Source organism: Sceloporus occidentalis, unplaced genomic scaffold (assembly GCF_023333645.1).
Source record: "Sceloporus occidentalis isolate IW3139 unplaced genomic scaffold, rSceOcc1.0.p SCAF_8, whole genome shotgun sequence".
Lineage (NCBI taxonomy): Eukaryota > Metazoa > Chordata > Lepidosauria > Squamata > Phrynosomatidae > Sceloporus > Sceloporus occidentalis.
In genome coordinates, this window is record NW_028316988.1 from 22,489,514 (window position 1) to 22,503,337 (window position 13,824).

The 13,824-nt window shown below is 44.9% G+C and overlaps 1 protein-coding gene across 3 annotated transcripts in view; it reads right to left on the reverse strand.

The window, feature by feature from the left end:
* Positions 1-13,798, reverse strand: part of LOC149308186 (ATP-dependent DNA helicase DDX31-like) — a 65,922-nt gene extending 52,124 nt beyond the window's left edge. For all 3 annotated transcript variants that reach the window (XM_089535273.1, XM_089535272.1, XM_089535274.1), the window contains exons 1-11: positions 13,264-13,798; positions 12,683-12,903; positions 10,563-10,638; positions 9,791-9,834; positions 9,186-9,256; positions 8,361-8,425; positions 7,553-7,597; positions 5,088-5,129; positions 2,041-2,105; positions 581-700; positions 272-378 (exon numbers count right to left, since the gene is read on the reverse strand). In XM_089535273.1, the coding sequence (XP_089391399.1) occupies positions 272-378; positions 581-700; positions 2,041-2,105; positions 5,088-5,129; positions 7,553-7,597; positions 8,361-8,425; positions 9,186-9,256; positions 9,791-9,834; positions 10,563-10,638; positions 12,683-12,903; positions 13,264-13,329 (922 nt within the window). In that variant the 5' untranslated portion in view covers positions 13,330-13,798. The remainder of the gene's footprint in view (positions 1-271; positions 379-580; positions 701-2,040; positions 2,106-5,087; positions 5,130-7,552; positions 7,598-8,360; positions 8,426-9,185; positions 9,257-9,790; positions 9,835-10,562; positions 10,639-12,682; positions 12,904-13,263) is intronic.
* Positions 13,799-13,824: the final 26 nt, after the last annotated feature.

Genomic DNA, 13,824 nt, shown 5'->3' on the forward strand with positions numbered 1-13,824 from the left:
GGTTTTTTAACTTTTATAAAATAATATTTTAGCTGAAATTTGTTTTAAACTGTGGTAAACTTCCTTGGGTTGTGTGCTGGGAAGAGTGTGATATAAATTAACTAAAATGACAAGTGCATGAGCCCCTGGAGCTGGAAGGAGAAAAGATACTTAGAACCCAGCCCTTCCACACTGTGCAGCAGCAAATGCTGGGGCTGCCCAGGATCTCTCCCAAGTGACCCTCTCTCACCCACCACCCCACCAAGCAAGCGGCCACTCCTGTAGGGCCTACCTTCTGTAAGGGTAGCTGACAGAAGAACTCTCTGCTGCTTTGCACTGTCGGCATTCACGGCATTCAGGATCACAGTCAAAGCTTTCTCAAATCCCAAATCCAGGATCCTGCAGGATGGGTCACAGAAGAAAAGCAAAACTCAAAAAACCCACAGGAGCCATCCATCTCTTGGGCACGTGGCAGCAGCCAGGCACGATAGCAGCTAGCAGGTCATACACGGTGGAGGATTTATGGAAAAGAAAACCTGGCTCATTCTGCTGTGAGGAAACCATTCCATCCAAGTGGAAGGGCTCAGAACTGCGTGCGTACCTGTCAGCCTCATCCAGAACCAGCCACCTGACATGGCGGAAGTGAACACACTGCGTGGAATTGATATGGTCCACCAGACGCCCCGGAGTAGCAATCAGAATGTTGATTCCTTTGCGCAACCTGTTTGAAGGGGAACAGAGAGCACTGGGTGGTGTTGATATTGCCAAAGAAGCCTGGCTGGGATGGAAGAGCCACGCTGCATTTTGGCAGCTGAGCCTCTGAGCTGAGCTCACAGATTGTATCTGCTTTTCATGTTTCACACATCCAAGCACACACACACACATCCCAACACCCTGGTTTGCCATAAACACAATGTCAGCAGTCACAATCAGAACCAACCAAATTGTAGTTTTACTCCAAAGGACGGTAAACATCATGGTTCACCCACTATTAACAGCACAGCAAACTATGGTTTTGCCGCAAACCACAAAATCAGCGTCAGAATTTTAAAAAGGAGGAAGAGGAAGCATGGATGTCCAGCACCCATCCATGGGAGCCAAATCATCACTTGGTTATCATTTGAGAACTGGGACGCACATCCTTGCACTAACACATCTAGGATTTTAGAATAGAGCTAAAACCGTGGGGTGGATACACAAGGGCCAGGGTTCTCTTGGTGGCAAATGCAGGCCCAAGTTATGCCACATATGCAACGTGACCTTTTTGGATGATATGGAATGGATGTATCCTGGATCTCTCAGATCCCAGTTCCACACTGGAGCCCCAAAGCCACATTAGCTCTCAATGAACCCAGCACAGCTTACTAAAAAACAGAAATTAAAAAATATCCTGGATTGGGCCTCAATCATCTCCAATCTCAAAACTAACCAGAGATCTATCAGGAGAGGATCCAAATCTAGCTTCTTTCTGCATTCAGGCACCATCTCAAATTAAACAGTTGTGTGCCTTCATAGCAAATCTAATTAACCACCACAAAGCACTGAGCATTCTACAGTGCTAATGAATGCCATGGAATATAACATTGACATCACTGCCCTTCCCTGGCTGATTTAGCTGCAACCAGCCTTCTGCTCCATCTTAAGAACGCCTGGGTCCAGACAACAAATGTGGTCCTCAAGCTGCTTGGGTCAAACCATTTGCTTGGCAAACTTGTAGGAGCTTGCAAGAGATTCAGATAAACAGGGAAGCAGGGAGAGATGGCAGAGGAGCGGAAAACCTTGCAGGCACCAAGAGGGATCATCACTGTCGGCTTAGAAAAGCTCATCAACATTTTAAAAACAGCGGAGAGATGTGAACATACTTCCCGCTGGCCCAGCCGTCCGCTTTCTGTAAGATCCACGGTGGGGGGTGCTCACAGCCTGATCCAAAGTCACAAGCCTCCTTCCTCACTAAAAATTTTAAAAAGGGGGCACCCCAGGAGAGAGTGACAGATGAAAGAGCCCCGAGGAAAGAGCGAGGGCTCAAAAAAAGGGAAGAATTTTATGAAGCTGGCACCCTACCTGGCTTTTTCCGACTTCTTCTTTTCTCCTCCCATCAAGACGCCAGGCACGATCCAGGTAAATGGCTTAATGGAGGAAGTAAAGGGGAAAGAAAGAGAAGTGAAACTTTGCAAAAGATTGGTGTAAGCCTTAACTCAGGGCTGAGCAGAATGCATGCCCAAAGCTCCTGGTTGTTTGCTACTGACACCCGGAGAATTTCAGGAATGTGGGAGGATTGCTCCAAACTTCCCCCAAAGCCCACCCCACCTCCACCAAAGCAAGAGGCTGGCCTCTGGCTACTTGCAGCTGCAATTGCTGGGGGAACAGTCATGGCCTAGACCAGGTCCTCAGGAGTGGAAAACTCCCATGCACACACACCTGCCAAAATTTTCCCAGCCCCATCCCAAAGGCATGCCTGGAAATGAGACAGACCAAATGGTCAACTTTTGTCTCCTCAGATTTCTCATTTGTCCAACCTAAAGTTTACTTCATTACAGAATTTGAATTTCCTCTTCCCACCAAAATCTTATGTAGATGACTTATACCCAGCATTGCCAATTAAATTAAACAAAGTTTGGCAACCAGTCCTGGAAAACACCAAAATCAGGACCCAGCCCATGCAAATGAAAACCACCCAGGGTGAGGGGTTTCCCAGCAGACAATGGATCATTAATTAAAGACACAGCCACAGCGGCTGGTGAAATGTCAGGAAGAAACTCTTCTAGAACACGGCCTCATAGCCCCAAAGACCCACAAAAAAACTATAAAAATTGAAAGTTTTGTCTCCTCCAACCAGCCATCTCAGATGAAGGAAGCATGCATAATCCCCATCTGAATTCTTCCAAGCTATGCAACAGATCTCAATCCTAGAAAATATTTATTGAGTTCAGTTTGATACACCATTCTTGCAGGCATGTAACCAACACAGTCTAAAGATAGCTGCTGTAAAATTTGCGGGGGGGGGGGGGGGGGGGAGATGTGGCTTGACAAACATAACTGGATGATCTTTCATAACCATGCAGGTTCCTTTAACTGCATTCAGAACTTTGGGTGCAAAAACACAATCCTAAGGTTCACTGACAGCCCTGCCTTGAAATGAATACCAAGCAACTAATACCACAATTTGTCTATAACGATTGCTCTGTTTTCCCTAAACCTTCAAGACTTGGAAGAGAATGAATAAGCCCACTCTGTCACTTAGCTGATCACCTTTAGTGACTAAGGAATTTCTTCCAAGTGACCAGGAATAGCTCAACTTCTTCCTGAGACACAGCCACATACATTCAAACAGGCCCAATACAGACGTGCAGGAAGCGGCGTACTGGTGCCGATTCTAGAGTTTGGGGGCGCACAGCAACCGCACACTCCCGAACCCTAGCACATGACAGCAGTGCCATCCACACAGCGTGCACATCGATGACGTCGCGTGTGCTCCACACCAAATGGGGTGGCACACTGGTGATGTCACTGCGACTTCCCAGGGCGCTAATGCCGCCTTGGCAGTGTAGTCAGAAGACACATTCTTGTTACACCTCTGTTTATACAGCACAGTGTACCCCAAGGGGTGAGTTTGAAGTGCTCTCAGGTCCTTCATGTTGCTTCACATTACATTCTTCACACAAAGAGCAGGCATGTGTAAGTCACACTGGGTAATAATTATCGGAAGGCTCTCTGAAGCAAGCATTTAAAGAGAATTTATTAGATGGCTGAGGAAAGGCAGGTTTTCACTGCTCTGCTTTCTTGTCAGCCCAGCTTTTAATACAAGGCTCCCTCAGAACCAAAGAATACCAGAGGAAAATTGTTGAGCAGCAGACGCCAACATGAGACAAGCCTACAATGATCTTTGGGGGAGGACTTGTTCTCATTCTCACAAGCACAGTTGGTGAGGACACAGGACAGAGCCTTCTTGGTAGCTGTTCCCAGCCTGCAGAATCACTTTGGGAGACTCAATTGCCCCCCTCCCTGATCTCTTTTCACAGAGCAGGGCTTTAGCTGTGAAGTGGTTGGGGCAGAAGAGTCTTTTGACATGGTGTGCTGGGCTATCATCTGTTTGATTTTGTTTCAAATGTGTTTTAAATTGTTCCAAGTTAGCATTTAAACAGAAGTGCCTGTTTAATAGTTTAAGTTTTGGTTACTAGCCTTTGTGTGGTACTTCGCACAAAACAATCTAGTGTGACCTACCCTTGTTTTGGCCCAGTTTAGGGAATCAGAGGGGGTGACTTTTGGTTTGGTGGGAAAGCCCTCAGAGTGGCCCAGGGAAAACAAGGCTCTGGACCCTCTCAACGTCCCCCCACTCCCATCATACCTCCTCAGTCCCCTCAATTTTGGGAAATGGGCAGGATGATGATCATGATAAAAATAATATCCCTTATGGTCTCTTCCATCTCTATGACTTTATGATTCCCACCCTAACATGAAAGCATGGAAATAAAAAAAAACTCACAAAAAGTATAAAAGGTTTCTACAGCTAGCGGATCAGCCACTCCTGAATTAAAGCAATGGTGTTAGATTCTACAGTTGTAGCAGTTTGATCCCAAGTTAAATGTCATGGCTTCAATTCGACAGAATCCTGGGATTTGTAGTCTGCTGAGAACATTCTGTATCTGTAGTGCTATAGATTGAGTGTAGTGGACCAGAGCTTGTAGTGCTATAGATTGTGGGAAGTGGACCAGCGCTCCCAAACCAGAAGCTCTAAGTTCATCACCAAACTGCATACCCCAGGATTCCATTGGATGGAGCCATGACTGTAAAGTGATATCAAAGCCTGTACCTGTGCCAGTCCCATTGCTGACCTTTTCCTCCAAAGTTATCACCTCTGCTTAAAGGGTTTATTTCCTCTGCAGCAGGACTTAAGTTATTGTCTCTGTATTCTTGTGCTCACTATCCTTATTACTGAGAGCTTTCACTGGGACTTGGGGGCACACTATCATCAAAGATATGGCACCCCCGCCTCACCCCATGAGTCACCTAAAACATACACACTCAAGCAAGATATCTGCTCCTTTAATTCCTACTACTAGTTCAGCAACTAGAGCTTGGTCAACATATAAAGCTATTCTCCTTCTTACCTTCAACAGCTTCTGGACAGTTTCAAAACTCTGTAAAGCGAGCTGCAGAAAGTAAGGTTAAAGGAAATTAACAGATGCGCACACATCATTTGCATCAAAAGCCACTTTTAAAATATTAAAATTTGGGGTCCTCTTTTCACAGAAAAAGCATGCTCTTCCAGTCCTGAATACTGGTTAAAACCAGGGAAGGCCTCAGACCAGAGACCCTGGACCCACTCCTCCCAGAACTGGGGGCAGCCTGGCAGCACCACCAGTGAAGATGGCCAGGAGGGGTACTGCAGCTGATACAGAGGGCTAGTCAAGTGCTGTGAAGATGCTGACTCGGACAAACTGCTCCTCTGAGCTCTAACATGCTGCCCACCCCTACTGAGTTTCCCACAGGAGCACATGGCTCCCTTGTGACAAAGCCCCACTGGTTACTAGTCTGTTTCTGAGCACAATGTCAAGTGCTGGGCATGAGCTACAAAGTCAGGTCCTGGCTAACTGAAAGACTATACAGTATTTATCCATTTGAGGCTGCCTGGGTTTTGAAATTCTCAGGGGAAGATCTTAGCTCATCCCTTCCATCACCAAAGGCCCATTTGGTAGAACATGCAGACAGGCTGGTCCCTTGCAGTGGAACCCCTTGGCTAGACTGTCCCATCCCTGGCGTCTTTCTTCTGGAAAGCAAAAGTCTTTTCATTCAAGGTGGGCTTTCAGCAAGTGACAGTTTGCTGACAAAAGAGCCTTTATTAGATTGGTGCTAGAGGTTTATTTATTAAAAGCATGTTATTAAACCTCAACTTTTCTTTCTATGCTTTTAACATCCTGACCATGTAGTGGTTTGTTTTGCAAAGTCTATTTTTCATAATTTTCTTTCTGTATGTTGTTGTTAGCTTCTGAGTCAACCCCAATTCATGGCAACCCTGTGGATGAAACATCTCCTCCACTGCTCTGCTTAGGTCCTATAAATTTAGGCCCGTAAACTCATTGATTGAGTCCAGCCATCTGGTGTAGTCTTCTCTTTCCTAGTATTATTGTCTTTTCATGTCTTCTCATGATGTGACCAAAGTACAACATCCTCAGTTTTGTCATCTTGGCTTCCAGAGAGAGTTCTGGCTTGATCTATTCAAGGAGCCATTTTCTTTTCTGTCTTTTTGGCTGTCCATAGTATCCTCAGCATTCTTCTCCAACACCATATCTCAAATGAGTTGATTTTCTTCTTGTCCACTTTCTTAACAGTCCAGCTCTCACAACCATCATACAGAGCAATGAAGAAGATGATGGCCTGGACAATTCTAACTTCAATTCAGTTCTATATTCACTTCAGGATCTTGCCTAGTTCTTTCACAGCTGATCTTCCCATACCTAGTCTTCTTCTGCTTTTCTGACTGCAGTCTCTATTCTGATCAACACTTGATCGAAGTACAAGAAATTTTTAACGATTTCAGTTTTCTCATCATCTATGTTGAATTTATGTAGATCCTCTATGGTCATTATTATTGTTTTCTTTATGTTCAGCAGTAGGCCTGCTTTTGTACTTTCTTAACTTTCCTTAGTAGTTTTTCCAAGTCTCTGATATTTTCCACCAGTAGTATGGTGTCATCTGCATGTCTTACGAAGGTTTATGTTCCTTCCTCCTATCTTCACTCCTCCTTCTTCTCAGTCTAAACCTGCTCTTTGTATGATATTTTCTGCATACAAGTTGAACAAATAGGGTGACAGTGTGCAGTCTTGCCTGATGGAGAACCATTCTTTTACTTTTTATTCTAACAGTTGCCTCTTGGCCTAAATACAGATTCCTCATCATTATAGATTCCACACAGGACTATCAGATGTATTGGCACTGCCATGTCTTTAAGTATGTTCCACAGATTTTCGTGATCTATGAATCAAAGGCTTTGTTATAGTCTATAAAGCACATACTGATTTTCTTCTGGAATTCTTTGGTGCTTTCCATAACCCATAGCATGTTTGCAATGTGGTCCCTAGTGCTTCTTTCCTTCCTGAACCCTGCTTGTGCCTCTGGGATTTCTCTCTCCACGTGTGATGGGAGTCTACGCTGCAGTATTTTGAGCATGATTGTGCTTGAGTGGGAAATTAATGCTATAGTCCTATAGTTTCTTCAGTCTTTTGTGTCTCTTTTTTATGGATGGGGATGCATATTTATCATTTCCAGTCTGCTGGCCATTGTTTTGTACTCCATATTTGTACAAAACACATTCAATTGGGACATCATTGGTTCCTAGTGATTTATTCTTTCCAATTTCTTTCTGTGTGCAATATTATTACTATTAATATTATTATTTACAGCATCAACTACAAAAGGCCAGAGAAAGAAAGGTACTAAAAGATGGGATAGGAGGCAGGTCCTAGCTGAAATGAGGCAAGGTACTAAGAATCCCTCCTGGCTCCCAGAGGCTTTTCCTGGAAGTAGCTAAACTGGTGGAGTCAAAAGCAAAGTGAATTGCAGGCATCCTACTTACTTCTCGAGTTGGAACCAGAACAAGAGCATATGGCCCATCACTGCGCTGCAAAAATAAGGGAAATGGGAAGAGAGCTTAGTAACAATATGGAACACTGAAATCCAAAAGGGACAACTGGAACAGGCCTCAATGTCTGGAATCACTCTGGTTTCCAACAACACCGAGTACTTCTGAAGCACATATCTAGGGGTCCTTCCCAAAGGACATGTTAGGAATGTGGTGCTGGTAGCAAAAGGGAACTCTGGGATAACCCCATATCATTCCGCTGAACTCTAACCCTATGGAATTTAAGATGCAACAGTATGCCCACTCCCCAAAATGTGGAGCACAAGAAGAACCCATACTCTTGAATACACCCCACAGAAAGAAGGATTTCCCACCATTTTAAAACATCCACTCTTCCCATTGCAGAACTTATAATCAGCCTACCTCCAGGGATTGTTGGGAGAATTTACTATTGTGTGAGTAGTAAATTCTGCTGCTGCAGAGACTAGAATATGAACCAAGGAGTTCAAATTACAAGAAAAGAGATACTAGGAAGAACTGTTTTTTTACTATAAGAGCAGTTTTTTACTGTAAGAGCTGGTGATGGATTCTCCATCTTAGGAAGTCTTTAAACAGAGGTTGGGTGGCCAACCTCTTCCAAGAGTGATTTAGGTTTGTACTCTTGCATGGCAAGGGATTGGACTAGATAACCCTTATGGTCCCTTTCAGTTCTAGGATACTATGATTCTAGGGGACATGATTAAGAACAGTGCAGCTGTTCTTCCAAAAAGGAAAGAGAAGGTCGACTGCAACACATACCCACCTGTATCTTTGGCTCCAATCTTTGCAAAGACTGCACCAGAGGAATAACATAGGCAAGTGTTTTACCTTCAGAACATTCAGGAGGGAAGCATACAGAAAACAGAAACAAATTATTTGGCATATTATAAGAAATGGGAGATACTCTTGGGGAGAAAGCTATAATTCCCATTCAAATATAAAGTACAATCACCCTCCTAACTCGCAGATCTGGGATCCACAACCCTGAATACTCACAGAGGGGTGACCTCCATTCTTTCCAATGGGGCTTCCAAGGTTACTTAGTGGTTTCTATGACTGAACGGGGATTCAAATCCTCGTCTCCAGAGTCATAATCCAGCACTCAAACTACTATACCATGCTGGCTCTTAACAATAACAATAATGTTTGAATGATTAAAGAATATATTAAGTCATTTCTCACTTAAAACTAGGCAAGCTAAAACCAGTTAAACTAAACTAAACTAAACAATACCTACATGATACATGTTCAAACTGGACAAAATCAGCACCCAAAGGCTTTAATATAAAAAAGCCATGATCTGACTTGGCACTGGAATGACTGCAGCTCTGGCACCAGTTGGCCTCTAAGGGGAGGATATTCCATAACTGGGATGCCAAAGTAGGGAAGGCCCTGCTTCCATGTCTTTCTACAATATATTGCCTCCACAAGTGGGACATGGAAGAAGGCTCCTCCAAGAAGACTCAATTTTCAGGAAAGTATGTACAGTATTAAGGTCCCAAGCCATCTACAGCTTTAAAGGTTATCACTAGCACCTTTGATTTAGAGCAGAAGCATACTGGCAGCCAGTGCAGTTCTTCACACTCACCTGAACCCGTTTGGGACCTCACCAGTGCATCTCTGCCTTGCAAGAGCACAGGAATTGTCTGCTTCTGAATGCTACGCACCAATATTTAAAAAAAAAAAGGGGGGGGGGAGGGAAAAGGGGAAGATGAGAGGGAAAAAATATTCTGAATCCAGTTATTAAAATGCTAATAATTGTTTTGCTGACTCATCTAACAATTGCAGGGCCTCTTCCTTATTTTTAAGACAGAGCATATATTGAAATAACAGCAGCAACAACATGTAGCCATTCTCCTCAATGGGTTAGACTACAATCCCTACCCTCCCTGTTTGTGTATGGCAGGGATTGTGGTCCAACATAGCTGGAAAATTAGGGAGAGCTGTTTTAACTGTGGTGTTGAGTAGTCCTTAGTATATTTCCTGTCACTGGAATATTTCCAAAACTTGCACCTGTTGCATCAATTACATTACCTGTCTCAGGTCTGGTGCAAAAAGATAGGGTATTTAAGGGCATTAAATAAATAAACAAACAAACATAGATTGTATAGTTTCCCCACCTCCAGCCAGAAATATCAAGTTTATCAAGTTAAACCCTGTGATTTAAATACAAACACCCCACAAAGATTTTACCTGGTTAAGCTTGATATGTTCAAGACAGAGGTAATTGTTGAAACCTAGTGAGAAAAAAAATTGCAGGATCAAATGTTCAATTCCAAAAACAGCAAGTTAAAGTTTGGATGGCACAGCTATAGTTAAGGCTATGCCAGAAGAGTCACACATAGATAAGAAAAAAAGGACAAGAGAATTGTGGTGTTGTTAGGGGCATCCAAGTCAGCTCCAACTGTTGGTGAACTGAGCTATCATAGTTTATTCAGGGACATTTGCCAGCACTGACTTCCTCATAGGCTGCATCCGCACTGCAGAAATAATCTGGTCCACTTTAACTGTCTCAAAGCTAAGAAATTATGGGAATTGTAATTTGTTGTGACACTAGAGCTCTCTGACAGAGAAGGCTAAAAGACCTGTTTGGGAATGAAAGAGGCTGCCTTGGGATCTGATGGACTCTTCTTCGCGGAAGGTATTTAAACCAAGTCTGTGTGGCCTCCTCTCAGGGATGCTGCCGATGCAAGATTTCTGTACTGAGTCGAGAGATCCACTGCGGGACATTTTAAGCCTAACTGTGTTACTTGATGGCCAAAATAATCATATCACTGAAAATAATCTCAATGAACATGGAGAAGGGAAAGTACCATGTTTATACTAATAAAGTGGTGCTACATTTTACCCTGGAGCAAAACCCACAAATACACACCTACCCTTCTATGGTCATGAATCCCAAGAGTTAGTACAGAGGTGGACAACCTTTTGCACTATCCACAAAAGAAAGGAAGAAGGCTCTCACCAAATGGGGATGAAGGCCCAGCTGATCGAAGGAATCAGAGGTGAAAACCTCCTCTTGCACTTGTTGCACTGATACCCTGTGAGAGAAAGGAAAGAGTGAATGAGTTAAAAAACAAAAAAAGGAGAGTGCCTTTTTGGCTATGGCACCCCACCCCTAACCCTAACCTTTGAAAGGCTGCCTGACTAGTGTCAACATTGGTTTCTTTTCAGAGCAAGCCCAAACATGATTTTCACAGGATTTTCTTAAGCAAGGAATACTCAGAGGTGGCTTACCATTGCCTATGGCCTGTTACAGACTGCCAAAATAAAGCTGCTTTGGGTCTCTTTGGAGGTATGCTATTTAAATGATGTATGGATCCTAAGAATCCGGAAGCTGCACCAAAGCTGCACTCCAGTGCTTAGGAATGGAGTGTGGCTTTGGCGCGACCTCCGGACTCTTAGGACTCATGCATCATTTAAATAGCATACCTCCAAAGAGACCCGAAGCAGCTTTATTTTGGCAGTCTGTAACAGGCCTATGTTTTTAAACATGTTGCCTTTTAAGCTGCTTTAACCTCTTTGCTTATTCCATTAGTTTTTATCCTGTTAAAATTATGCTACTGCATTTACTCAATATGTTTCAATCCTGTCGAAATTAGGATCAAAAACACACTGCAGATATAATCCATTTTGAGATTGCTTTAACAGCCCTGGCTCAATGCTAGGGAATCGTGGGAACTGTAGTTTATTGTGGCACCAGAGCGCTCTGACAGAGAAAGCGACGTGTCTCACAATAAACTACAGTTCCCAGAATTCATTGAGTCAGGGCAAGTGTTGTCTAGTGGCAACCGTCTTATACTTGCTTCCCTCTCAAGAAATCAAGGCACAAAGCTAAAAATCAACCATTACCAACTATGCCTCGTTTCTTGGGTACTGCGTTTTAAGATAGGAGCACATGAGTAAAAGCTGGAGGGGAAAACGAATCTGCATCTTGAATGTGGTTTAAGGCAACTTCTAAATTTTGCACTTTTAAGGTAAGTTTCGGGAACATCTAACCTGCCAGGGATTTTGAACCGCAACAAGGTGAGGCATCATGGGAGCTGCAATCCAGAGGCATTTGGAGGATTGCATGTTTTCCCCGCTCTTTTAAGAGAAAGGCAATGGCACAGCCATAAAGTGCACACTGGCATGGAGAAGACCCATCATGCACGGCCACCCACAAGGGATTATGGGAGTTGAAATCCAATGCATTAAACCCCTGATTATCTACTAGTTTTAGCTCTCCTGGTGTAAGACTCCTGCATCTGATTTCTCCCCTTGCTCTTTCTGCTTACTAGTCTTCGCTGGTACACTTGTCCCTCCGTGCTCGATAGGGTCAGGGACACAAGACCCCTGTGAATATGGAAAAAACATAAATAACAAAAACACCATGTTTTGACCTGAGAGGACATCTCTCTAGGAATGCCTAGGTCCTTCAGGGCAACTCTGTGGTCAATGTCTGACAGACACTGACCATAGAACTGCACTGGGGGAGCTACAAAGGCCTAGTAGAGTATTCTCTCTAGGAATCTCTGGGTCTTTCAGTGCAACTTTTAGGGCCCAAACAGACAGGCCAAAATAAAGCTGTTTTGGGTCACTTTGGAGGTATGCTGTTTAAATGATACACGCATCTGAAGAAGCCAGAAGCTGTGCCAAAGCTGCATTCCAGTCCTTAGGACTGAAGCATGGCTTTGGCATGGCTTCTGGCCTCTTAGGACACATGCACCATTTAAACAGCATACCTTCAAAGTGACCCAAAACAGCTTTATTTTGGCTTGTCAGCACGGGCTCTTAGTTAAAGTTGACCATAGAGTTTCACTGGAGGACCTAGATATTCCTAGAGAGAACATATTAATCAAATCCGTGAATCATAGAATCATAGAGTTGGAAGAGACCCCAAGATGGGCCCTGATCCAGTCCAGCCCCATTCTGCCATGCAGGAACTCTCAATCAAAGCATCCCCATTGACAGATGGCTATCCAGCCTCTGTTTAAAGACCTCCAACGAATAATCAAAGCTGCAAATATGGAAGGATGAACGTATTTTGATCCCGCTTGCGTATTACAAAAAAGGCACGTTTACTGGGAAAGGGGCACAAAATACCTCTTGATCTCTGGAACCTCAGGGTTGTTTCTGAAGAGGCTGGAAGTCTTCACGAAAGGCCTGTTGCCTCCCGGCCGGTGACTGTCTTTCCCATCATCCAGGGGCTTCTTCTGGGGGGAGAGGGGCTGCTTAGGCGCCTTGGCGGGACTTCCAGGCTTCTTCTTCTTCTGAAGCTTGCTGATTTGGGGTAAAGGCAAACCTGGCCTCCTTTTCAGGGGCTTCTGGGAGAAAAGGAACAGGGGAAGATAGTCAAGGGTCAATAAGGGGAAGGCACCACTTTAACTCTTTGTCTGCCTCTCTGCTATGGAATTCTGGGAGTTGGAGTTGGTTGTGGGGCCCAGAGCAGAGCTTTAACTCTATCCGGCTCAAGGCTATGGAATTCTGGGAGTTGGAGTTAGCTCCGCTCTGGGCCCCACAACCAACTCCAACTCCCAGAATTCCATAGCCTTGAGCCAGATAAAGCTCCGCTCTGGGCCCCACAACCAACTCCAACTCCCAGAATTCCATAGCAAAGAGTCAGACAAAGAGTTAAAGCGGTGCCAAACCGGGTTATTTCCCCAGTGTGAATGCAACCCTCGCACCTTCCAGCCTTTGCCCTCCGGGTGCAAGCCGGCGTTGATCACTAGCAGCCCGCCTTCTGCCTCCATCCCTGGCTGGAAACCAGCCTCGCGATCAGGATTCGCACGGGGTTCCCTCCTGGCTCACGTGACCCCGGCGGAAGGACCCCCGCAAAGGTGACCAAGGCGGCGCCTGAGGAGGAGAAGCTCTGAGGAAACCCAACCAGAAGCCTATGGGGGGGTTAAGGCCTGGGGTTTCTACTCCTATTTTCCCCCCGTCAAAACGACTGCGAATCCTAAGATCCCGAAGAGGGAGCAGCGCCCGCCTCCGTTAAAATGCCCCTTTCAAGAGCGTCTGTGGTGGGACGGTGCAGAGTGGAACCCTGGGATTTGTAGTTCGGCGAGACGTTTCGCCTCTTCCGTCAGAGCCACAGAAAACTACAATTCTCAGGGTTACACTGGAAAGCCCCGTTAAGGCGGTTAAAAGCGTTGGTTCCGCCGCACTTGGTGGCCCTGCTCAGCCCAAAGTCCCTCCGGCGCCGCCGCCTCCTCCTCCTCCTCCTCCTCAGGGGGAGGCTCTACTCG